Source organism: Microcaecilia unicolor, chromosome 3 (assembly GCF_901765095.1).
Source record: "Microcaecilia unicolor chromosome 3, aMicUni1.1, whole genome shotgun sequence".
Classification (NCBI taxonomy): Eukaryota; Metazoa; Chordata; class Amphibia; order Gymnophiona; family Siphonopidae; genus Microcaecilia; species Microcaecilia unicolor.
In genome coordinates this window covers 233,137,477-233,163,935 of record NC_044033.1, presented here as the reverse complement: position 1 = coordinate 233,163,935, position 26,459 = coordinate 233,137,477, and the positions used below count along the sequence as shown (strand labels likewise).

General features: G+C 44.2%; 1 protein-coding gene across 4 annotated transcripts in view; it reads right to left on the bottom strand.

Annotated features, from left to right (window-relative positions):
- Positions 1 to 26,459, bottom strand: part of LOC115466373 (deleted in malignant brain tumors 1 protein-like) — a 278,988-nt gene that overhangs the window by 252,117 nt on the left and 412 nt on the right. For 3 of the 4 annotated variants that reach the window (XM_030197563.1, XM_030197566.1, XM_030197565.1), the window contains exon 2: positions 221 to 247. The exons of the other annotated variant lie outside the window; for it this stretch is intronic. In XM_030197563.1, coding sequence (XP_030053423.1) covers positions 221 to 247 — 27 coding nt within the window. The remainder of the gene's footprint in view (positions 1 to 220; positions 248 to 26,459) is intronic. 4 annotated transcript variants of the gene reach the window in all.

The following is a 26,459-nucleotide window of genomic DNA, read 5'->3' as shown; positions in this document are numbered from 1 at the left end:
TGTGCTAAGACCCAGTTAATGCGGGACCATTTACCCCCTCCTAAATAGGAAGCACTAAGAGCCCCTTTTACCAAGCTACAGCAAAAGGGGGCCTGCGCTGGCGTGTGCTTTTGACACATGCCAAGGCCTCCTTTCACTGCAGCTGCACTTTGTTTCCAAAATTCCTTTGGATAAGAATTAAAAAAACAAACAAACAAACATTTATGAATGAGGTACTTACCTACCAGCACGAATCCTGTGGTATAGACTACAACAGAAAAAGAGAATCTTTGTAAGTACTGCTTCCTGCTAATATTGACTGTGATATGTAGTACTAGCAGGGCTTTTTTGTGCAGGTACAGTATACCGGCACCTTTTTTTCACCTGCAACTGTCTTGACTTTGAGCTGCTCTCCCGCTGCCTCTGCCTCCACCGGTAGTTGTCCTGAGCTTCTCTCTTCCCCCCCCCCCCCCCCCCCCAATACCTGTTCCAATATGTTTTTCCCCTTTGGAGCACTAACAGAGGCAGCATCAAGGAAGTTTAATAGACAGGAGATGAAGTGACGTCAGAATGCTGAAACCTATTAGGTCAGTCTAAGTTTCCCCTTCCCAGCACAACTGTCATCCCCTTTCACTCAAAACAAAGCAAATCAACTGAGTTGCTGCATCCATGTTGTCGTTCTTGTTGGTAGCATTTTTATTTGATCTCACTTATACTTTCAAACATGCCAGCTTGTGCAGCATACAGTGTACACAGAGGAAGTATAATAAGGAAAAATGATTTCTTACCTGATAATTTTCTTTCCTTTAGTCGCAGCAGATGAATCCAGAGACTTGTGGGTTGTGACCATCTACCAGCAGGTGGAGATAGACAGCGCTGAACTGCAGTGTCTTATAGGATGGAATGCTCCTTGGTCAGTATTTCTCATAACAAAGCAGAAAAGTCACTTCAAGTCACTTCACTGGCTTCCGATCAGATACCTCATACAGTTCAAGCTTCTCCTACTAACCTACAAATGCACTCGATCTGCAGCCCCTCCTTACCTCTCTACCCTCATTTCCCCTTGCGTTCCTACCCGTAACCTCCGCTCTCAAGACAAATCCCTCCTTTCAGTATCCTTCTCCACCACCGCCAACTCTAGGCTCCGCCCTTTCTGCCTCGCCTCACCCCATGCTTGGAACAAACTCCCTGAGCACATATGCCAAGCCCCCTCCCTACCCATCTTCAAATCATTGCTCAAAGCCCACCTCTTCAATGTCGCCTTCGGTACCTAATCACAACACCTCTACTCAGGAAATCGAGACTACCCCAACTTGACATTTCGTCCTTTAGATTGTAAGTTCTTCTGAGCAGGGACCGTCCTTAGTTATTAATTTGTACAGCGCTGCGTAACCCTAGTAGCGCTCTAGAAATGTTAAGTAGTAGTAGTAGTAGAATTGTAACATTTCTCCTTCCCCAGAGGGAAAGTGCTAAACCAAGAACTGCAAACACAGTCCATCAAAAATATAAAAATGCAGCAACAAGTTCCAACAGAGAGAACTAACCGATAGGAACCGCCAGAAAAACAGAGTGGGCCTCTGGATTATCTGCTGCGACTAAAGGAAAGAAAAATTATCAGGTAAGAAATAAATTTGTCCTTCCTTAGCGTCAGCAGCAGATGAATCCAAAGCAGTCCTGAAATAGGGTGGGAACCTAAAGCTCCTGCAGATAGCACCAGTACTCCAAAAGATGCATCCGACCGAGCAGAGACATCCAAACGGTAGTGGTCTGGAGAAGATATGCAAGGAAGGCTATGCCGCTGCTCTACATATTTCCTCCAGGGAGAACAGATGAGCTTCCACCCAAGAAGTCATGACAGCTCGGGTAGAAGGTGCCCAGAATCCAGCAGGAAGTGGTTTACCAGCTAGTAAATATGCGGACACTATAACCTCCTTGACCCAGCGAGCTAGTGTGGTTTTGCAAGATGCATTACCTTTCTGAGGTCCTGAACAAAGCCCAAAACAACGATCTGACCAACGGAACTCGTCATCTGCCATTTAGACGCCCAGTCTCCCAGTGTCGTAAGGTCCGCTTGTAATTTTTCACAATCCTCCCACGATTTAAAGACTTTGAATAACTTTGTGTCATCAGCAAATTTAATTACCTCACTAGTTACTCCCATCTCTAGGTCATTTATAAATATGTTAAAAAGCAGCGGTCCCAGCACAGAGCCCTGGGGAACCCCACTAACTACCCTTCTCCATTGAGAATACTGACCATTTAACCCTACTCTTTGTTTTCTATCTTTTAAGCAGTTTTTAATCCATAATAGAACACTACCTCCTATCCCATGACTCTCCAATTTCCTCTGGAGTCTTTCATGAGGTACTTTGTCAAACGCCTTCTGAAACTCCAGATACACAATATCAACCAGCTCCCCTTTATCCACATGTTTGTTCACCCCTTCAAAGAAATTTAATAGATTGGTGAGGCAAGATTTCCCTTCACTAAATCCATGCTGGCTTTGTCTCATTAATCCATGTTTTAGAATATGCTGTGTAATTTTGTTCTTAACAATAGTCTCTACCATTTTGCCCAGCACCAACGTCAGACTCACCAGTCTATAATTTCCTGGATCTCCTCTGGAACCTTTTTTAAAAATCAGTGTTACATTGGCCACCCTCTCTCCTCTCTCCCCTGCCCTCCCCTCCCATCCATGTCCAGCGATTCTTCTCTACCCCGTCCTCCCCTCCCATCCATGTCCAGCGATTCTCCTCTCACCCCTGCCCTTTCCTCCATGTGCATCTCCTTCCTCTTCCCTCCCCTCCATCCATGTCCAGTATGTCTCCTCTCTGCCCTTCTCTCCCCTCCCATTCATGTCCAGCAATTATTCTCTGCCCCCTGTCCTCCCCTCCCATCCATGTCCAGCAATTCTCCTCTCTCCCCTGCCCTCCCCCCCATCCATGTCCAGCAATTTTCTCTTCCCTGCCCTCCCCTCCCATCCATGTCCAGCAATTTTCTCTTCCCTGCCCTCCCCTCCCATCCATGTCCAGCAATTCTCTCTTCCCTGCCCTCCCCTCCCATCCATGTCCAGCAATTCTCTCTTCCCTGCTCTTCCCTCTCATCGATGTCCAGTGATTCTCCTCTCTCCCCTGCCCTCCCCTCCCATCCATACACAGCAATTCTCCTCTTTCCCCTCCCCTCCATGTCCATCAATTCTCTCTACCCTGCCCTCCCCTCCCATCCATGTCCATTGATTCTCCTCTCTCCCCTGCCCTCCCCTCTCATCCATGTCCAGCAATTCTTCTCTTTCCCCTCCCCTCCATGTCCATCAATTCTCTCTACCCTGCCCTCCCCTCCCATCCATGTCCATTGATTCTCCTCTCTCCCCTGCCCTCCCCTCTCATCCATGTCCAGCAATTCTTCTTCCCTCAGCCCATCCTCCTTCTCCAATGCCTGCCTGCCAGCCAGTGAAGCGATAAAGGCTGCCAGCGCCGGACTCGGCAGCACAAACGGTGCAGCGATTGAGAGAGGCTGGCAGCGTCGGAGCTTCCCTCTGCGAGTCCTGCCTATGCAGAAACAGGAAGTTGAAACAAAGTAGGTGGGAGTTGCAGAGGGAAGCTCCGACGCTGCCAGCCTCTCTCAATTGCTGCACCGTTCGCGCTGCTGTCTGTAAAAAAACAGTAAGTAGGGGAGTGAGAGGAAGGGTGCAGGACTCACCGGGGAAAAAAGGTGCCGGTACGCTGTACCGGTGCGTACCGGCACAAAAAAAGCCCTGCAAATTACGCTGATATCATTGCATTAAAACACTTTATTGATGATATTTTTCTTATATGGGCAGGTGATATGACCTCACTTTCTTCATTTTTAGATTATTGCCTAAGCTGGGAGAGCTGTAATTGGCTTCAGTAAATATTATTGATGTTATGAGAATGTGACTACAAAAAAAGTGGAAAAGGAACTTCAAGAGATCAATCCAAACACCAGGGTAAAATGCTTCCAAAACAAACTTTATTTGGAGCCCACACGGTCCGTGTTTCGGCTTTAGAAAGCCTTCATCAGGGGTCGATCAGTGAGTGCACAATTGTATACTGATTGACGTTGGAGCGCATGAGCAAATATCTCTGGGTGAAGGAACATATACCATCTCACATCCAGGCTCACCCAAAACAATAAACATTGGTCAATTGGGCCACGCAATGGCGAGGACATAACATAGGTTGACCTGAAAACTATATACAGCTAGCTGAGAATGCAGCCTGGAACAGAATAAAATGGGCCTAGGGGGGTGGAGTTGGATTCTAAACCCCAAACAGATTCTGCAGCACTGACTGCCCAAACCAACTGTCGCGTTGGGTATCCTGCTCAAGGCTGTAGTGGGATATGAATATGTGGACTGAAGACTACGTTGCAGCTTTGCAAATCTCTTCAATGGAGGCTGACTTTAAGTGAGCCACTGACGCAGCCATGGCTCTGACATTATGAGCTGTGACATGACTCTCCAGAGTCAGCCGAGCTTGGGCATAAGTGAAGGAAATGCAATCTGCTAGCCAACTGGAGATTGTGTGTTTTCTGATGGCGACTCCCCTCCTGTTGGGATTAAAAGCAACAAACAACTGGGCGGACTGTCTGAAGGGCTTCGTCCACTCCACGTAAAAGGCCAGTGCTCTCAAGTAGTCCAAGATGTGCAAGCTGCTTTCGCCAGGGTGGGCACGAGGAGGGAGAAAAAATGTTGGCAAGACAATCGACTAGTTCAGATGGAACTCTGAAATCACCTTTGGCAGGAACTTAGGGTACGTGCGGAGGACTACTCTGTTGTGATGAAACTTAGTATAAGGTGCATCCACTACTAGGGCCTGAAGCTCACTGACCCTATGAGCTGAAGTTACAGCCACCAAGAAAATGACCATCCAGGTCTAGTACTTCAGATGGCAGGAATTCAGTGGCTCGAAAGGAGCTTTCATCAGCTGAGTGAGAATGACATTGAGATCCCATGACACTGGTGGAGGTTTGACAGGGGGCTTTGACAAACGCAAACCTCTCATGAAGCGAACAACTAAAGGCTGTCCAGAAATAGGCTTACCCTCTACACGCCAATGATAAGCACTAATTGTGCTGAGGTGAACCCTTACGGAGTTGGTCTTGAGACCAGACTCTGACAAGTGTAGAAGGTATTCAAGCAGGGTCTGTGTAGGACAAGAGAGAGGATCTAGGGCCTTGCTGTCAAACCAGATGGCAAACCTCCTCCATTTGAAAGAGTAACACCTCTTCGTGGAATCTTTCTTGGAAGCAAGCAAGACTCGGGAGACACACTCTGAAAGACCTAAGGAGGTGAATTCTAAGTTCTCAACATCCAGGCCGTGAGAGCCAGAGACTGGAGGTTGGGATGTAGAAGTGACCCCTTGTCCTGGGTGATGAGGATCGGAAAACACTCCAGTCTCCACGGTTCTTCGGAGGACAATTCCAGAAGAAGAGGGAACCAAATCTGACGCGGCCAGTAGGACACAATCAGAATCATGGTTCCATGGTCTTGCTTGAGTTTCAGCAAAGTCTTCCCTACTAGAGATATGGGAGGATACACATACAGGCCTGTTTCCCAATGTAGGAGAAAGGCAATTGATGCGTGTCTGTTGTGGGCCTGAAGCCTGGAACAGAACTGAGGGACCTTGTGATTGATTTGAGTGGCAAAAAGATCCACCGAGGGGGTGACCCACGCTCAGAAGATCTTGCGGGCTATTACCATATTCAGCAACCAATCGTGAGTCTGCATTACTCTGCTCTGTCTGTCAGCCAGTCTGTTGTTTACACCTGCCAGTTAAGTGGCTTGGAGAAAAATGCCATGACGGTGTGCTCAAAGCCACATCTGGACAGCTTCCTGACACAGAGGGCAAGATCCGGTGTCCCCCTGCTTGTTGGTGTAGTACATCGCAACCTGATTGTTTGAATTAAGATGATTTGGTTGGACAGCTGATCTCTGAAAGCCTTCAGAAAGTTCCAGATCACTCATAGTTCCAGGAGGTTGATCTGAAGACCTGTTTCCTGGAAGGACCAGGCTCCCTGAATGTGAAGCCCATCTACATGAGCTCTCCACCCCAGGAGGGATGCATTCGTCATCAGCACTTTTTGTGGTTGAGGAATTTGAAATGATCGTCCCATGGTCAAATTGGATTGGATTGTCCACCACTGAGGAGAATTCCAAAAGTCGGTGGACAGTTGAATCACATCCTCTAGATACCCCGCAGCTTGATACCACTGGGAAGCTAGGGTCCATTAAGCTGATCTCATATGAAGATGTGCCATGGGTGTTACATGACTGTGAAGGCCATGTACCCCAAAAGTCTCAACATCTGCTGAGCTGTTACCTGCTGAGATGCTCAAACTGTGGACACCAGGGACAGGAGGTTGCTGTCTCAGGGAAATAAGCACAAGCTGTCTTCGTGTCCAGTAGTGCGCCAATGAACTCCAAATTCTGAACAGGATTGAGATGGGACTTAGAGTCATTTATTACAAACCCCAGTAGCTCTAGCACCTGAATAGTCATTCGTATGGACTCCAGAGCACCTTCCTTTGAGGTGCTTTTCACCAGCAAATCGTCAAGATAAGGGAACACATGCACTCCCAGTCTGCGTAGCGACACTGTGACTACTGCTAAACACTTTGTAAACACTCTGGTTGTAGACGCTAGGCCAGTACACGGTACTGAAAGTGCTGTGTTCCCAGCCGAAATCGAAGGTACTTTCTGTGAGTTGGAAGTATCGAGGTGTGTGTGTAAGCATTCTTTAAGTCTAGAGAGCATAGCCAATGATTTTCTTGAATCATGGGAAGAAGGGTGCCCAGGGAAACATTTCACTGGGTAAGTGACATTATTTTGCTCTGTACTCGGTAACTTAAAGATTGATTTTAAAAGAGGATTTGGCAGGAAGTAATGTCACTGCATAAGATGGCAGCATGAAAGATCTGCTCTGGGTGCTTACCCCCATAAATTAACATATATTTGCAGACTTTGGCGGCATGAAGCTGATTATATAGAGTGTGATAACCCCGAGATGGCATATTCCTAGAGCTGGAATGAGTAAGGCAAACGGTGCCATAGACTTATCCAGTTTTGCTTACCCGGGAATGCAGGGGCCTGCCACCATGCGGCAGACTCCGCAGACACAAAGCTCAATTCATGAGGCGGATCCAGCCCATGCGGAACTATCACTGGACTTGTTTTTGGAGCAAGAGAAGACCGAGGAGCTCTCGAGAGAAGCCTTCCGAGAGATAGGAGAATGATTGACTCCACAAAACTGGAAAAGACTTGAGAGCAGTCCGGGAGGAGAGATCGACTCTGCGAGTGGAGTTACATTGTGAGATAGCAGAATTAGGTCATAGAGTGGAGCATATGGAACATAGAGTGGAATGACCACGATTAAACTTTGAATTAATTATCCTCCCTGCTCCAAGATTTAAAAGGGGCCAACCTCTTCCTCTCAGACAAATTGGAAGATATCGAAAATAGAAGCAGGAGGCATAATTTGAATTCCGTGGGATACCTGAAATGCCAGCATATATGGACTGTGAGCAGGTAGTGTGATCCATTGCACAGACTCTTTTGGGGTTGGAAGAAACTTTAGTGCAGCTGGATAAAGCACATAAGGCCTTGGGAGTGCCACACAACAATAAACCGAAGAATATAGTGGCCTGCTTTACATATTATAAGGAAAAAGAAAAACTTTTGCAAGCTGCAAGGAAAGCTGTAAACGGATTCTTATCCGTTTGAAATCTGTCAGGATATAGCGGGCGTGACACTTAAGCGCAGGATGGAACTGCGACCGGTCACTCAAAAAATGAGGGAACTAAAAATCCCGTATAAATGGCGCTACCCGTTTGCTTTGCAGTTTTACAAAGATGGGAAACAGCATCAAATCCGTAATTTGGAGGAGGCCAAATAATCTTTTCCGAAAACTACTGCGAAGAGCACAGTTCTGTGCCCGAAGCTGGCTCAGAAGGCCACCGCGGAGAGGCCAAAATGGCAGCAAGTGTACAAGGGTAGCGGACAACTGAAATGGTAAACCTCCGCCAGAGAGATGAATGCCATCGCGGGGGGCCCTGAACTTTCTGCCAGGGGAACTGGATGGTATGATATTTGCGAGCTAACATGGAAGAGAGTATAACTGTCAGGGGTATTGTTTATTTGGTTATTATGTAATGTTCACTCAGCAATGTAAAATGTCAGAAATAGCTATCGGTTAGTGCTGTGTCTGTTAAAGTAAATAATGAAGGGGGGGCATGAGGGTGAGCACATTCCTCCTGGGATCGACAGGCCTCTATAGAGATAGGGAGGTCAGAAATGATCCTGTTGATGGCTTCAGGGTTCAGGGTGGGGGGTGGAGATGGAGGGGATATAGGTATACAGAGGAGAGGGGATAAAAAGGGGGATGGGAAGGTTAATGTAAGGTGTACGTGTGGCATACTTATGAATCACAGTGAAGGGATTGAGAAAAAAAAAAGAAGATACAGAGGTGGCACAATTCATTTTGTATAGACTGGTATATCTGATAGTGTGTGCATGTATGTAGATGACAGTGGTACCTTTTGTTGGTTTCAATGTTAAAGGATTGAACTCCCCAACTAAGAGACATCTTTTATTTAAAGAATTAGCAAGAACCAAGGCGGGAGTTGCTTTCATTCAGGAAACACATGTATTACCAAATCGTGAACAATTATGTTATCACAAAAAAATTTCCCCTCATGTGCTTTGCTTCTAATACCTTACAACGGAAAACTAAAGGAGTCTTGATAGCTCTATCAGGGAAGCACCAGTGGCCAATTAAAAAAATAATAAGGGATAAAGAAGGGAGATACATTATCTTAATAGTAATATTGGGCTCAGTGTCCTACACATTATGCAATGTCTATGCTCCAAATACAGATCAAGGGACATTTCTACAAGAGCTGTCCAAAAAACTAGTATCACACATGCAGGGTACACTTGTTATGGGGGGAGATTTCAATTTGACATTAGACCCAAGGAGAGATAATTCTGCACAAGATGCCACCTATAGCACTAAAGAGAGACAGGAATTCTGGAGGTTCCTGGCGCACTGGGGTCTAGTGGATATCTGGAGGGAATTTCATCCATGGGATAGAGAATATACTTGTTATTCACAGGTGCATAACACTAGCTCACGTATTGATTATTGGTTTGGGGATGCCTTTCTGCAGAGGTGGGTGAAAGCTATTCATATTGGAGTGCGAACATGGTCAGATCACTCTCCCCTGCAGATGGACGTATTTATAGGGCTAGAACAGCAAGTCCCAGATACTGGCAGTTAAACAATGCTATACTACTAGATCCTAATAATGTATCTCACTTGGAGAGAGATTTGAAAGAGTATATTGCTCTTAATGATAATGGGGAGGTGGATCCATTGACTTTCTGGGAGGGACAGAAAGCAGTAATGAAGGGAAAGATTATAGCGCTCCAGGCCCAATTGAAATCTCAGCACACAAGAGCAGAATATGATATCTGTAAGAAAATTTCTAAAATAGAATGGAATAGGAAACAAAAGAGGGATGCGGATCTGGAGGGAGAGGAGTTGCATGCTTTGCGATTGGAGTTACATAACTTACAATTGGTGGAGGTGGCCACTCAACTACAAGTTCAACAAACTCACTTTGAATTTGCAAATAAAGCAAGCAGCTTATTAGCTCATAAATTGAGGCAGAAAGTGGCCCTAACCCAAATTCAGGCTATTCATATCCGAAATGGGGAATTGTCCTCTACGAATTTGGACATTAAAGAGGCATTCCAGCAATACTATACAACATTATACACGCCAGATGTAGATCCGGAGGTGGGAGAGATAGAAACCTATTTGCTATCCAGGCAGTTGCCTAGACTCACAAGGACAGAGGGTGATGAACTATCCCATCCTATAGACTTGGAAGAGATTGAATGAGCATTTAAATCTTTAAAAAATGGGAAGGCCCCGGGCCCTGATGGGTTTATAATTAAATATTATAAATGCTTTGGGAAGTATTTGACTGCATAAGGCTATAAATTTCTTGCAGAGAGTGCTACCCAAGCTGGTGTAGGATCAGTCTGTCTTTGTGGCGGGAAGGCAGACATATGACAATGTTAGATGGGCGGTGCACCTTGTCCAACAGGCACACAAAACCAAAATGCCCTTGATGTTCTTATCATTGGATGCTGAAAAAGCCTTTGACAGGGTGTACTGGCCCTTTTTGTTTGCAATGCTGAGATGCCTGGGCTTTTCTGGTAGGTTCATGACATGGCTAACACAAATATATTGTCCTCCGGAGCCTACCCTTAGAGTCAATGAATCATATACTTCTACATTTAGACTTGGCAGAGGGACCAGGCGGGGTGCTCCTTATCTCCATTGCTTTTTGCTTTAGAGGCGGAGCCATTAGCAAGCTTTTTTCGACATCACCCTCATATTAAGGGCTTTAATTGGGGGGGGGGGAGACAACTGTTTGCAGATGATATTTTACTTACACTGTCAGACCTGGAGCAGTCTCTTGAACAACTGATGCTGGAACTTCAACATTATGAGGCTCTGCCGGGGTTTAAGATAAATATGACCAAAATCATGAAATTTTAAACATTACTCAGGAAGAGAGAGTGATATTTAAGCTAAAAAAAAAGTATCCATACAGATGGGCCTGTCAGAGTATTCGATATTTGGGAATTAAGCTTACCTCTGAGGTACAGGGCCTTTATGAAGCCAATTTGCCAGAGAAACTATTTTGAGTCACGGATAGGTGGAAGGGTCTTAACATATCATGTTTGTTTGTTTATGGCCTTGCCCCTCCAGGTCCCAGCGAGTTTCTTTAAAAGGGTACATAAGTACATAAGTAGTGCCATACTGGGAAAGACCAAAGGTCCATCTAGCCCAGCATCCTGTCACCGACAGTGGCCAATCCAGGTCAAGGGCACCTGGCACGCTCCCCAAACGTAAAAACATTCCAGACAAGTTATACCTAAAAATGCGGAATTTTTCCAAGTCCATTTAATAGCGGTCTATGGACTTGTCCTTTAGGAATCTATCTAACCCCTTTTTAAACTCCGTCAAGCTAACCGCCCGTACCACGTTCTCCGGCAACGAATTCCAGAGTCTAATTACACGTTGGGTGAAGAAAAATTTTCTCCGATTCGTTTTAAATTTACCACACTGTAGCTTCAACTCATGCCCTCTAGTCCTAGTATTTTTGGATAGCGTGAACAGTCGCTTCACATCCACCCGATCCATTCCACTCATTATTTTATACACTTCTATCATATCTCCCCTCAGCCGTCTCTTCTCCAAGCTGAAAAGCCCTAGCCTTCTCAGCCTCTCTTCATAGGAAAGTCGTCCCATCCCCACTATCATTTTCGTCGCCCTTCGCTGTACCTTTTCCAATTCTACTATATCTTTTTTGAGATACGGAGACCAGTACTGAACACAATACTCCAGGTGCGGTCGCACCATGGAGCGATACAACGGCATTATAACATCCGCACACCTGGACTCCATACCCTTCCTAATAACACCCAACATTCTATTCGCTTTCCTAGCCGCAGCAGCACACTGAGCAGAAGGTTTCAGCGTATCATCGACGACGACACCCAGATCCCTTTCTTGATCCGTAACTCCTAACGCGGAACCTTGCAAGACGTAGCTATAATTCGGGTTCCTCTTACCCACATGCATCACTTTGCACTTGTCAACATTGAACTTCATCTGCCACTTGCACGCCCATTCTCCCAGTCTCGCAAGGTCCTCCTGTAATCGTTCACATTCCTCCTGCGACTTGACGACCCTGAATAATTTTGTGTCATCGGCGAATTTAATTACCTCACTAGTTATTCCCATCTCTAGGTCATTTATAAATACATTAAAAAGCAACGGACCCAGCACAGACCCCTGCGGGACCCCACTAACTACCCTCCTCCACTGAGAATACTGGCCACGCAATCCTACTCTCTGCTTCCTATCTTTCAACCAGTTCTTAATCCATAATAATACCCTACCTCCGATTCCATGACTCTGCAATTTCTTCAGGAGTCTTTCGTGCGGCACTTTGTCAAACGCCTTCTGAAAATCCAGATATACAATATCAACCGGCTCCCCATTGTCCACATGTTTGCTTACCCCCTCAAAAAAATGCATTAGATTGGTGAGGCAAGACTTCCCTTCACTAAATCCGTGCTGACTTTGTCTCATCAGTCCATGTTTTTGTATATGCTCTGCAATTTTATTCTTAATAATAGCCTCCACCATCTTGCCTGGCACCGACGTCAGACTCACCGGTCTATAATTTCCCGGATCTCCTCTGGAACCCTTCTTAAAAATCGGAGTAACATTGGCTACCCTCCAGTCTTCCGGTACTACACTCGATTTTAGGGACAGATTGCATATTTCTAACAGTAGCTCCGCAAGTTCATTTTTTAGTTCTATTAATACTCTGGGATGAATACCATCAGGTCCCGGTGATTTACTACTCTTCAGCTTGCTGAACTGACCCATTACATCCTCCAAGGTTACAGAGAATTTGTTTAGTTTCTCCGACTCCCCCGCTTCAAATATTCTTTCCGGCACCGGTGTCCCCCCCAAATCCTCCTCGGTGAAGACCGAAGCAAAGAATTCATTTAATTTCTCCGCTACGGCTTTGTCCTCCTTGATCGCCCCTTTAACACCATTTTCGTCCAGCGGCCCAACCGACTCTTTGGCCGGTTTCCTGCTTTTAATGTATCTAAAAAAATTTTTACTATGTATTTTTGCTTCCAACGCTAATTTCTTCTCAAAGTCCTTTTTTGCCCTCCTTATCTCCGCTTTGCATTTGGCTTGGCATTCCTTATGATCTATCCTGTTACTTTCAGTTGGTTCTCTTCTCCACTTTCTGAAGGATTGTTTTTTGGCTCTAATGATTTCCTTTATCTTACTGTTTAGCCATGCCGGCTGACGTTTAGTCTTTTTTCCCTTTTTTCTAATACGTGGAATATATTTGTCCTGAACCTCCAGGATGGTGTTTTTAAACAGCATCCACGCCTGATGCAAGTTTTTTACTCTGCGAGCTGCTCCTTTCAGTCTTTTTTTCACCATTTTTCTCATTTTGTCGTAATCACCTTTTCTATAGTTAAAGAGAAGGGTTTTCCATTACATTTGGAATAAACGTCTACCACGAGTGCAAGCTTGTGCAATGTGCCACCCGGGGAAGCTGGGGGGGTATGGCAGTTCCTGATTTCCTGTTATATTATCAGGCCTCCCAGCTTAGGATATTGGCGGACTGGGTCACTGGCTCCAACAAGATATGGGTCAGAATGGAGCAAAAATGGCTAGACCCGGTACCCTTGAGAGCAGTACCTTGGCTTCCACAAGATGACTTTTTGGAGCTGCATGAGACGAGCACCTTTTGGGGTGGCAGTTTTATTAAAGTTTGGCATACAATTCGGAAAAACTTCTTTCCCTCCAGATCTCATTTTCTTCACACGATATTTAGATATGCCCCAGGTTTCTGCGCAGGGCAGGAGGAAAAGGTGTACCAAGAATGGAAGACCAGGGGTTTTGCCACTTTAGGACAAATACGGGACGAGGGTACCTTGCATTCCTATACTGATCTCCAATGAGAATATGATCTTTCATCACAACATAGTTTTTACTATTGAAGAATCAGTGATTATATAGTACGTAAAGCTAAAGAGGAACTTACATAAGTACATAAGTATTGTCATACTGGGACAGACCAAAGGTCCATCAAGCCCAGCATCCTGTTTCCAACAGTGGCCAATCCAGGTCACAAATACCTGGCAAGATCCCAAAAAAGTACAAAACATTTTATACTGCTTATCCCAGAAATAGTGGATTTTCCCCAAGTCCAATTTAATAATGGTCTATGGACTTTTCCTTTAAGAAGCCGTCCAAACCTTTTTCAAACTCTGCTAAGCTAACCGCTTTTACCATATTCTCTGGCAATGAATTCCAGAGTTTAATTATCTGAGACTCTCCTAGAAAGGGCAATAGGAGGAGGTGGAGGCAAGGGATGTGTGTCACGACTATATCACGCTTGCTTGATGTTTTATACGCCCATTGCTCCATACACACAAAGATGGGAAAAAGATCTGGGAAAGGAGTTTGACGATAAGAAATGGGAACTTAGTTATAAGTATTTATTTAAGTCCTCTCTTAGCAGAGCTTATATGAAAAATGGTCATAAAATGAAACATAGATGGTACTATACTCACAAAGTGGGAACAGGACTATGTTGGTGACAATGTGGATTGCCAGGAGATATGTATCATGTGTGGTGGTCTTGTCCTACAGTGCAAAAATATTGGTGAGATTTCACCACCATGGCACAGCAGCTACTAGGGGTATCATACCCTATAAATGCAGAATATTGTTCGTTAAATCATAAACCTTTTGGTGTAAGGCCGGTTTGGCTTTGGCGGCCTTGTGGAGAACTGCAGCGATTTCCTCTATGGCTATGTGCCTTAGGAAACTGGACTATCTGCATCTTACGGCAGAATTGACAGCACTTAAAAATAGACAATTGAACTCTTTTTGTAAAGTGTGGGGTAAATATATATCACTGCGATCAAGTGCGGCTTCTGAGGAGAATACATATATGGTCAATCTCCCACAGTTACATAGCCAATAAATAAAGGACAGCATGACCCACATAGTACTAGAGATATATTCAAGGATAGTGTTGTAGGTGAATTGATTTTTCAATGAAAACCTTTCAAACTAAAAAAAAAAAAAAAAAGGATTTGTAGGTTATTGATAAACATAGAATAACAAAAAAAGAAGCAAACTATTAACTAGTCTCCATACCCAATTTTGTGCCACAGCACTCTAGAAGGCACAGCAGGGCCCAGTTCAGTCTTAAAAAAAATAAAAATAAAAAAAGAGAAGCAAGCATTATTAACTAGTTTCCATAGTGTACAACCCTTTCCCCCATAGTTTTAAACTGAAACTTTCTCTAGTGGTAGAAACTTCACAGCCAAGAGTATTAAAAAGGATAGTAGCAAGGCTCAAACTCTGTCCTAAAAAAAAAATTATTTTCTATTTTTTTTTTGCCTGCTGGAGAGGTAGCATTGCTATGGACCTGAATTAGGTGTTAATTAAGGTGTCAAGAAGTAGAATATTTACAAAGTTTACTAAGGACACTCTGGGTTACCTTCAAAGCTATATAGAGAGGAAAATGCTCCCTGTTCCATGCACAGGGCCCACTTAACTTTCTTTCTAAGAAGTTCCGAGAGAAGAGGACCGGGTAAGTAACAATTATTTTGTTATTTTGTTCTGTGCTTGGTAACTTAAAGATTGGGTTTAAAAGAGGAACTGTAGGTTATTGATAAACATAGTTAGAATTAAAAAAAAAAGCAAACTGTATTAACTAGTCTCCATACCCTTTCCCCCATAGCTTTAAAACTTGAATTTGTTGCCACAATATTAACAGATAGACTCTAGGCACAGCAGGGCCTACTTCAGTCCTTATTCCCACCTCCCCAGCTCCCACCCACCTCAGCTCTACATTAGGACAATAAGAGGAGAGTTTTCATTACTTTTAAATAGTTTCTGAGATGCAAACACTAAGTAAATTACATATTATATCATAAAATATTAAGGCTCTTTATATTCATCTGATATCCCTAGTACCTTAAGATGTTCTAATACTCTATAATACTAAGATGCAGCAGTCCAGCAGCAAGAGGGGTGCTAGCCAGTCTTTTACACTGAGTGTCACATGATGATTAGCTTCCAGCTGGTGAGAGGTTATATGAATCACCCTGATATTCGGGGTATTGTGGTGGGGAAGAGGGAGCATCGAATTGCTCTGTTTGCTGATGACTTATTACTTTATGTGACAGAGCCAGAGCAGACTTTGGAGGTAGTGTTGGCAGTACTTGAGGAATTTGAGAAATATGCAGGATTGCGGGTAAATATGGAAAAAAGTGAATTGTTGGGGATCTTCCTAACCAAGAGAGAAGAAAACAGATTGAGGAGCAAATTTGCTCTTAAATGGGCCAAAAGTCACATTCGTTATCTGGGGATTCAAATCCCTAGAGATCTGAGATGCGTGTACAGACTTAATTATGGCAAAATAGTAGAGCAAATTAGGACAGAACTTTCTAGATGGAAAGGACTGTGGCTATCCTGGTGGGGGCGTATGGCGGTGGTAAAGATGAATGTATTGCCCAGGTTGCTGTTTTTGTTCCAATCCTTACTGGTGGCGGATCCTAGACAGACGCTTCGGCAGCTGCAACACCATGTTTTGCAGTTTATATGGGGAAGCAAGCACCCTCGACTAGCTGGGCAGGTGATATGGGGAGAGATAGAGAGGGGAGGCAGAGCAGTGCCAAGGATTGAGTGGTACTATTTGGCTGCTCAAATTAAGATGGTCTTGGATTGGGAACGGGGGAGGTTAAAGTCAGCAAGTCAGGTGGAGCAAACATACTGGCCCCAAAGGGCTTTGAAAACTTTTTTGTGGACTAGCTGGTGGGAATGGATAATCTATTCCTTAGGCATCTTATGAGTATGTGGGGGTATCTACAGAAGAGTTGGGGTCAGGGAGAAAAGGTGTCCACCCAGGTGGCTATGAGATGGAAACCAAAGTTTGGGGTGGGGAGAGATAATGCTACATTTGTGAGATGGGATCAGGTAGGCCTATCGAGTTTTCAAGATCTGTTGTGGGGGGGGGGGGGGGGTGTAATGGAAGTGAATTTTAAAGATTGTTTTTCAACCCTGTCTTGACCGACCAGTGCACTCGGGGTCTGTATTGTTGATTAGAAGTAATTCTGTTTAAAAATGATTGTTTCACTTTGATTGTGTGAAAATAAGTTGGAATCCAGAAGATAAGACACAGCTCTAACTAATTTGGTATGCAAAGGGGAGGATGGTTCTTGTTTCCAGGTCCATCCTTGCCACCTGGAGTTGGAAAGCATGTGACCACGTTCCCACAGTATGGCTTGTTTACCTAAACAGAGAAGTATTCTGTAATTTTCCCTAGCTCTGAACATTAGCTCGAAGCCTAATAAAAAGGGGCGGGGCTTGTTACAGCAGAGTGGGGGCTCATCTGTGAGTGGACGCACTGTGCAAAGGATCTGTTCCTGGTCCAAGAAGCTCCTGGCTCTCGCTGTGAACCTGCCCCCCCAGCTGATGTTAAAAGCCTGGATGATGTAAGGACCAGTGATGTATGTATTATTGCTTCTTTTCCTGGTCTAAGAACTCTTAGCATTGCTTAGATGTAGAGACCATTGATGTAATGATTGTTTATAGCTAATCACTGTATATATCTTAATCATTATAGATTTTAGCTCCTCTAATAAAGGTTTAATTTATCTAATACGAATCTAAAAGAATCCACAGTAATTACTGAGTAGTCTGTGTCATTGAAGGAGGCTGTAAATTCACAGCAGTACAGGGGGTAAGATTAAAAATTTTGAGGAGTTGAGTAACATAGAGACATATTTTCAAAGCACTTAGCCTTCCAAAGTTCCATAGGTTTCTATGGAACTTTGGAAGGCTAAGTGCTTTGAAAATATGCCTAATAGTAACATAGTGTTGAATAAAAGCATGAAAGATGGGGAGTGGAAAGCTCCATGATTACAACAAGCTGTTTCAACACTAAATCTCCTGAGGCATGAGAAGAAGGTGACGGACATTAAACATCAGCCAAAGGCACGGCTCCACAAAGTCTGTAAAGAAGGGGGAGCAATAAGGGAAAACAGATGTAGCATGTTCTGCACATGATTAACAGCGTTGTGGTATTCAGAGACTTGCACAGGAATGTTGTATGAGAGAATTAGTCAGATGCCAAAGAAAAACGGTATAAAAACAGAGTGGAACAAAGAAGTAGTAAGCATTCTGACTGCTTTGTCTGAACATGCTTCCTGAATACCTCATTAAAGGTATCCAGTAGAATTGTAAATAAACTTTTTATATGGAATATGAAATTCGTCTAGCCTTTTCTTCAATAGTAGATGACGGCAGAAAAAGACCTGCATGGTCCATCCAGTCTGCCCAACAAGATAAACTCATATGTGCTACTTTTTGTATATACTTTACCTTGATTTGTACCTGTCCTTTTCAGGGCACAGACCGTGTAAGTCTGCTCAGCACTATCCCCGCCTCCCAACCACCAGCCCCGCCTCCCACCACCGGCTCTGGCACAGACCATATAAGTCTGCCCAGCACTATCCCCGCCTCCCGCCACCGGCTCTGCCACCCAATCTCGGCTAAGCTCTTTAGGATCCATTCCTTCTGAACAGGATTCCTTTGTTTATCCCACACGTGCTTGAATTCTGTTACCATTTTCATTTCCACCACCTCCCGCGGGAGGGCATTCCAAGCATCCACTACTCTCTCTGTGAAAAAATACTTCCTGACATTTTTCTTGAGTCTGCCCCCCTTCAATCTCATTTCATGTCCTCTCGTTCTACCTCCTTCGCAACTCCGGAAAAGGTTCTTTTGCAGATTAATACTTTTCAAATATTTGAACGTCTGTATCATATCACCCCTATTTCTCCTTTCTTCCAGAGTATACATGTTCAGGTCATCATGTTGAGGTCCAAGTATGGACTCCCTGATGGAGACATTTTCCCCTACCTACAGATCCAACATTTTGTGAGAGCGATGGGGTGGAAGGGAGATGGTCCGCAAGAGCAGGAGAGCTTGGAAAATTTGTGAGGCTTGTTGCAAAGGGTGCCCAGACCCATCTCTGTGCTGTATAAATTCTTTAGGGGAAGTGATCCTGCCCCCTTTAGCTTTAAGGGGGCATGGGAAGCAGATCTAAATTGTTACTTTAATGAACGGGAGTGGGAGGTTATCTGCGGGGAGGTCCAAAAGGCATCAACATGTGCATTAGTGCAGGAAAATGCTTCCAAGGTACTCACTAGGTGGTATTATACCCCGGAGAGACTCAAGCCCATGTTCCCTAGTGCTTCTGACCTTTGTTGTAGATGTGGGTCGCACAAAGGCTCCTTTATGCATATACTAGCCGTTAAGCCGGTAACAACGGGCTAGTTTTTTGTTTTCCTATGGCCTCCCCCCGTCCACCAACCCTGCTCTCTCCCCCGCCCTCCCCCAGCGTCTGTTTCCCTCAGTTCCACCCCCTCCTTCCCTCCCTGCTCCCTCCTCCTCCGATTTCCACGCCCATGTCCAAGCCCTCCTCCCTATTGGGCTGTACTGCTGGTGGAGGCGAGGCTTGGACTTCTACACTCTCAGTGTTCCGACTGTACTGCGCATTTGCAGGTGAGTCAGTCACTTGCCGTTTATATGTTTGATGATGGACCTGCCCGTGATTGATCCCATTCTGGCAAGCAGTAATGAAAGCCTTAGCAACTATGATAGGGGAATCGCTGAAGTGCAGCCCCTCGGTGTGTTTGCTGGGATTGCATAATGAGAGTGACTCCTGGGAGAGGAGCAAATTGATGAGATGGGGGCTAGCGGTAGCAAAATGTCTTATAGCGTGAAGATGGCGGACTACTGATCCCCCGTCAATGGGGGACTTGAAATGTACACTTGGACAATTTATAGCTATGGAACACCTCACGGTGTATCGTAGAGATGGCGAGTTACTGCACAAGAGGGGGTGGTCCCGACTTCAAAACTGCTTAGTCAGACTTTTGTACTGATTTGGTATGATTTGAGCCTGTCCAGTGGAGGGGGGGGGGGCTTGAGAAAGTGAAGGAGAAGGGTGCAAGGAAGGGGGAGTTACTTTAGAGTACAAACAATTTAAATGGTCAGGAACCATTCATTTGCCTAAATTAATGAGCCTAGTACTGAAAGTCAGCACTAAGTTCCTAACTTTTTTTTCTTCATCCTAAATTTGTCCCTGACGCCACTCACTTTCTTGCATATAAACTTAAGAGTTTAGTAACATTTTGAACTCAGCCCTAGTACATTTTCAGAGACAGCTCTAGTAAATTTTCAAAGAGGCCAAATAGGGAGCATAACTCTCAAAGTGAGAAGCATAAATCCTTTGAATATCAGATCATATATGTACACACACAATCTGAAACATATACATGTATGCTACGAATGTATATACAGTGAATATGCACATTACTTCCACTCTCTGGCCAATAAGAGATTATTTTGGTCAAACCTGAGGCTCAGCTACACTCACTGTAAAATGCCAGAAAGCAAAAGAGACTTCAGGGAACATAGAACTCAGGTGAACCAGACTGTGCTTGTTTGTTGAACAATTTAAAATGGACATGTCTACCCTCAGTCAGTATAAACTTACATGCAAGGAAACAGAGGGGCAGACGATCTGCAAACTCCAAGATGGAAAATATACAAAGCAGATCGTTGATGGATAAAAAAATGATTTTAATAATATATTAAAATATGCATACAATAGCCCGACACAGGCCGTGTTTCGCCCCACTGGGCTGCTTCAGGGGCTATAAAACAAAATAATATATAATAAATAATCAGAACAAGAAATTAAAATTAAAAAAATTCAATCTAAATCCCACAGAATTAACATATATATAAAAGAACAGGTAAATCAAAACATACATATATATATATATATATATATATAGTAAAATATCACATTAAAAAGTCAAAAACAATATATTTTTAGAATCAATGTTCCAAATAATATTATCATAATTCTGTTATGCGTGTAAATATAAACAAAAACTGAATGGAATGCATAAGACACCCACCTACTCAATGTTTCTCCACTACCAAAGGAGGAGTAAGATGATAAAAGCAACTGTAATATACTAAAAAATGAAAAATGAAAAACAAATAAGAGCAATAGTGATAGCCAGCATGAATAACTATTATATTAAAAATAGAATAATCATCAGCTCATGCAATAAAAAATCTAATATAATAAAACGCACCCTCAACGTTCTGAGGACAACGTTCTGTGAAGCCATGAAGCCATCTGACGTCACTGAGGCTGAAGGGTTCGTGGATTCGTGGTGTGAAGCCTTCAAGCCAGCCAGCCGTCTCTGCCCCGCCCTCGCGAAAAAAACAAACAAATCGGGAAGCGAAACGTCAGGGAAGGAGGCGGCGCTCCCGACGTCTAGCCTTCCCTTCGCTGTGTTCCGCCTTCAAAACAAGGCGGAACACAGCGAAGGGAAAGCTAGACGTCGGGAGCGCCGCCTCCTTCCCTGACGCTTCGCTGCACGAACCGCCACGGAGGTAAAGTTAAAAAGAATAAAAAAAAAAAAAGAGATGCATGGATGCGAAGGGGTGGGGGGGCATGGATGCGAGGCATGGATGCGAAGGGGGGGGGGGAGAAGAGGGCGGGCCAGGCTGGGACATGGGAGAGAGAGTAGCATGGATGCGAGGGGGGGGGGTCATGGAAGGGCGAGAGGGGACTTGCTGGAAAAGGATGAATGGAGGCGGCAGGGGACAGAGGAGCATGGATGGGTATGGATTAGGAGGACAGGGCACAGGGAGAGAGGGGAATTACTGGAAATGGATGAATGTAGGGGGCAGGGGACAGAGGAGCATGGATGGGCATGGATTGGGAGGGCAGGACTCAGGGAGAGAGGGAAATTGCTGGATAGGGAAAAATGGAGGGGCCAGGTGACAGATGAGCATGGATTGGAAGGGCAGGACTCAGGGAGAGGGGAATTGCTGGATAGGGATGAATGGAGGGGACAGATGGGCATGGATGGATATGGATTGCAGAGCAGGCCTCAGGCAGAGAGGGGAAATGCTGGATAGGGAAAAATGGAGGGGCCAGGTGACAGAGGAGCATGGATGGGCATGGATTGGAAGGGCAGGACTCAGGGAGAGGGGAATTGCTGGATAGGGATGAATGGAGGGGACAGATGGGCATGGATGGATATGGATTGCAGAGCAGGCCTCAGGCAGAGAGGGGAAATGCTGGATAGGGAAAAATGGAGGGGCCAGGTGACAGAGGAGCATGGATGGGCATGGATTGGAAGGGCAGGACTCAGGGAGAGGGGAATTGCTGCATAGGGATGAATGGAGGGGACAGATGGGCATGGATGGATATGGATTGCAGAGCAGGCCTCAGGCAGAGAGGGGAAATGCTGGATAGGGAAAAATGGAGGGGCCAGGTGACAGAGGAGCATGGATTGGAAGGGCAGGACTCAGGGAGAGGGGAATTGCTGCATAGGGATGAATGGAGGGGACAGATGGGCATGGATGGATATGGATTGCAGGGCAGGCCTCAGGCAGAGAGGGGAAATGCTGGATAGGGATGAATGGAGGGGGCAGGTGACAGACAAACATGGATGGCCATGGATTGGGAGGGCAGGGCTCAGGGACAGAGGGGAATTGCTGGAAAAGGATGAATGGAGGGGGCAGGGGACAGATGGCCATGGATTGGGAGGGCACGGCTCACACTCTCTCTCTCATATACAATGTCTTTCTGACTCTCACTCTCACACACTCTGTCTCACACTGTATCACATTCACTCTCTATGTGCCACACAGTCACTCACACACTCGCTTGGTGTCATACACTCACTCTCACAGAGAATGTGTCTCACACACACTCTCTCTCTTGCCCACACACACACACTCTCTCTCACACTGTGTCTCACATACACACTTGCACACACTCTCATTCTCACACACACTCTCTCACAAACACACTCACACCCAGACTCACTCTCTCTCTCACACACTCACACTTTTACTCTGACTCTCAAACAGTCACTCTCACATACACTCTCCCAAACATACACACTCCAAGGAAAACCTTGCTAGCGCCCGTTTCATTTGTGTCAGAAACGGGCCTTTTTTACTAGTTGATAATAAAGTATAAAACAAATGATCAATAGCCTGCATGGAATAGTATCACTCATAAGTATGTAGACATGCAGGAATAGCGATATATAGATAAAGAAACAATTCTTATGACAGAAATGTGGTAAAATATATAGCAAAATTCACTATCGCAAATCTCTAGTGAATTTTGCTATATATTTTACCACATTTCTGTCATAAGAATTGTTTCTTTATCTATATATCGCTATTCCTGCATGTCTACATACTTATGAGTGATACTATTCCATGCAGGCTATTGATCATTTGTTTTATACTTTATAATCAATTTTTTATTCCATGAGCTGATGATTATTCTATTTTTAATATAATAGTTATTCATGCTGGCTATCACTATTGCTCTTATTTGTTTTTCATTTTTCATTTTTTAGTATATTACAGTTGCTTTTATCATCTTACTCCTCCTTTGGTAGTGGAGAAACATTGAGTAGGTGGGTGTCTTATGCATTCCATTCAGTTTTTGTTTATATTTACACGCATAACAGAATTATGATAATATTATTTGGAACATTGATTCTAAAAATATATTGTTTTTGACTTTTTAATGTGATATTTTACTATATACAGTGGGGGAAATAAGTATTTGATCCCTTGCTGATTTTGTAAGTTTGCCCACTGACAAAGACATGAGCAGCCCATAATTGAAGGGTAGGTTATTGGTAACAGTGAGAGATAGCACATCACAAATTAAATCCGGAAAATCACATTGTGGAAAGTATATGAATTTATTTGCATTCTGCAGAGGGAAATAAGTATTTGATCCCCCACCAACCAGTAAGAGATCTGGCCCCTACAGACCAGGTAGATGCTCCAAATCAACTCGTTACCTGCATGACAGACAGCTGTCGGCAATGGTCACCTGTATGAAAGACACCTGTCCACAGACTCAGTGAATCAGTCAGACTCTAACCTCTACAACATGGCCAAGAGCAAGGAGCTGTCTAAGGATGTCAGGGACAAGATCATACACCTGCACAAGGCTGGAATGGGCTACAAAACCATCAGTAAGACGCTGGGCGAGAAGGAGACAACTGTTGGTGCCATAGTAAGAAAATGGAAGAAGTACAAAATGACTGTCAATCGACAAAGATCTGGGGCTCCACGCAAAATCTCACCTCGTGGGGTTTCCTTGATCATGAGGAAGGTTAGAAATCAGCCTACAACTACAAGGGGGGAACTTGTCAATGATCTCAAGGCAGCTGGGACCACTGTCACCACGAAAACCATTGGTAACACATTACGACATAACGGATTGCAATCCTGCAGTGCCCGCAAGGTCCCCCTGCTCCGGAAGGCACATGTGACGGCCCGTCTGAAGTTTGCCAGTGAACACCTGGATGATGCCGAGAGTGATTGGGAGAAGGTGCTGTGGTCAGATGAGACAAAAATTGAGCTCTTTGGCATGAACTCAACTCGCCGTGTTTGGAGGAAGAGAAATGCTGCCTATGACCCAAAGAACACCGTCCCCACTGTCAAGCATGGAGGTGGAAATGTTATGTTTTGGGGGTGTTTCTCTGCTAAGGGCACAGGACTACTTCACCGCATCAATGGGAGAATGGATGGGGCCATGTACCGTACAATTCTGAGTGACAACCTCCTTCCCTCCGCCAGGGCCTTAAAAATGGGTCGTGGCTGGGTCTTCCAGCACGACAATGACCCAAAACATACAGCCAAGGCAACAAAGGAGTGGCTCAGGAAGAAGCACATTAGGGTCATGGAGTGGCCTAGCCAGTCACCAGACCTTAATCCCATTGAAAACTTATGGAGGGAGCTGAAGCTGCGAGTTGCCAAGCGACAGCCCAGAACTCTTAATGATTTAGAGATGATCTGCAAAGAGGAGTGGACCAAAATTCCTCCTGACATGTGTGCAAACCTCATCATCAACTACAGAAGACGTCTGACCGCTGTGCTTGCCAACAAGGGTTTTGCCACCAAGTATTAGGTCTTGTTTGCCAGAGGGATTAAATACTTATTTCCCTCTGCAGAATGCAAATAAATTCATATACTTTCCACAATGTGATTTTCCGGATTTAATTTGTGATGTGCTATCTCTCACTGTTACCAATAACCTACCCTTCAATTATGGGCTGCTCATGTCTTTGTCAGTGGGCAAACTTACAAAATCAGCAAGGGATCAAATACTTATTTCCCCCACTGTATATATATATGTATGTTTTGATTTACCTGTTCTTTTATATATATGTTAATTCTGTGGGATTTAGATTGAATTTTTTAATTTTAATTTCTTGTTCTGATTATTTATTATATATAATTTTGATTTATAGTCCCTGAAGCAGCCCAGTGGGGCGAAACTCGGCCTGTGTCAGGCTATTGTATGCATATTTTAATATATTATTAAAATCATTTTTTTATCCATCAACGATCTGCTTTGTATATTTTCTAAACTTACATGCATTCAGGCTGCACATACGTAGGTTTACCAATAGCTTATTGTTGGTTTACAATACAAAAACAAAATTAAAATACACAAAAACAGAGAGAGAGAGGAAACAGAGAAACAAAAAATTACAGATTCAAAATTAGAAAAGAGAAAAAGGACAGCAGATGTGTATTTCTTGACCCTGCTGACAATGCATTCCAAGCCACCATGAACTAGGTTTTTTATTTATTTATTTGTACCCCGCGCTTTCCCACTCATGGCAGGCTCAATGCGGCTTAGGTACTTATTTGTACCTGGGGCAATGGAGGGTTAAGTGACTTGCCCAAAGTCACAAGGAGCTGCCTGTGCCTGCAGTGGGAATTGAACCCAGTTCCCCAGGACCAAAGTCCACCACTCTAACCACTAGGCCTTGCAGGAATAAAAGAGGGACTGTTACATTAAGATTTGATTCAACGCCAAATGCATCCAAGAAGAGGAGTGAGAAATGTTATAAATGCCTGTTTCCACTGGTAAAGCAATGTTTTACAAATGGAAGTTCTTTTGATGATGATGACGATGGGTACTTATAGCTCACCACTCTACCAAAAATAGGTTCGTTCAATACAGGTTAACAGCAAATCATATTATAAATAACAATAATCCAATATGACAATTAAATTACCAATCCTTTCAAGACAGATATTCATGAAATGTGTGCGACTTTTCAGCAGCTTCTGAAAATTAATGTAAGATGAACAAGATCTAATTTCTGCTGGAAGTACATTCCAAAATTTTGCCATTTGAAAAATCATAGACCTCTCCTGAATGCTTTTGAATTTAATTCCTCTAAACTAGGGAACTGGCAGGGTAAATTAAGTACAGGTCAACTGTATTATCCTAATGACACTTTTTACCCATACATTGTAGTGCCTCTGTGATACTTTGTACCCTTAAATTGTGTTATCCCTGTGATACTATGTACCTAGACATTGTAAGCCGCACTGAGCCTGCTATCGAGCGGGAAAGAGCGGGGTATAAATGGTATAAATAAATCAATCTCTGCCAGCTCCTAACATTGTAACTAATAACCCTCCCCCCCCCCCCCCCCCCCCCCATTTACTAAGCCACATGACAATGCCAACACAGCCCATTCAATGTGAATGGGCTGTTGTCTGCATTAGCACACGGCAGCCACTTAATTGAATTACATAGAAATACTTTTAAAACAAATAGGAGGAAATATTTTTTTTTCACACATGGAATAGTTAAGCTCTGGAACTCGCTGCCAGAGGATGGTTTTAAAAAAAGGTTTGGACAAGTTCCTGGAGGAAAAATCCATAGTC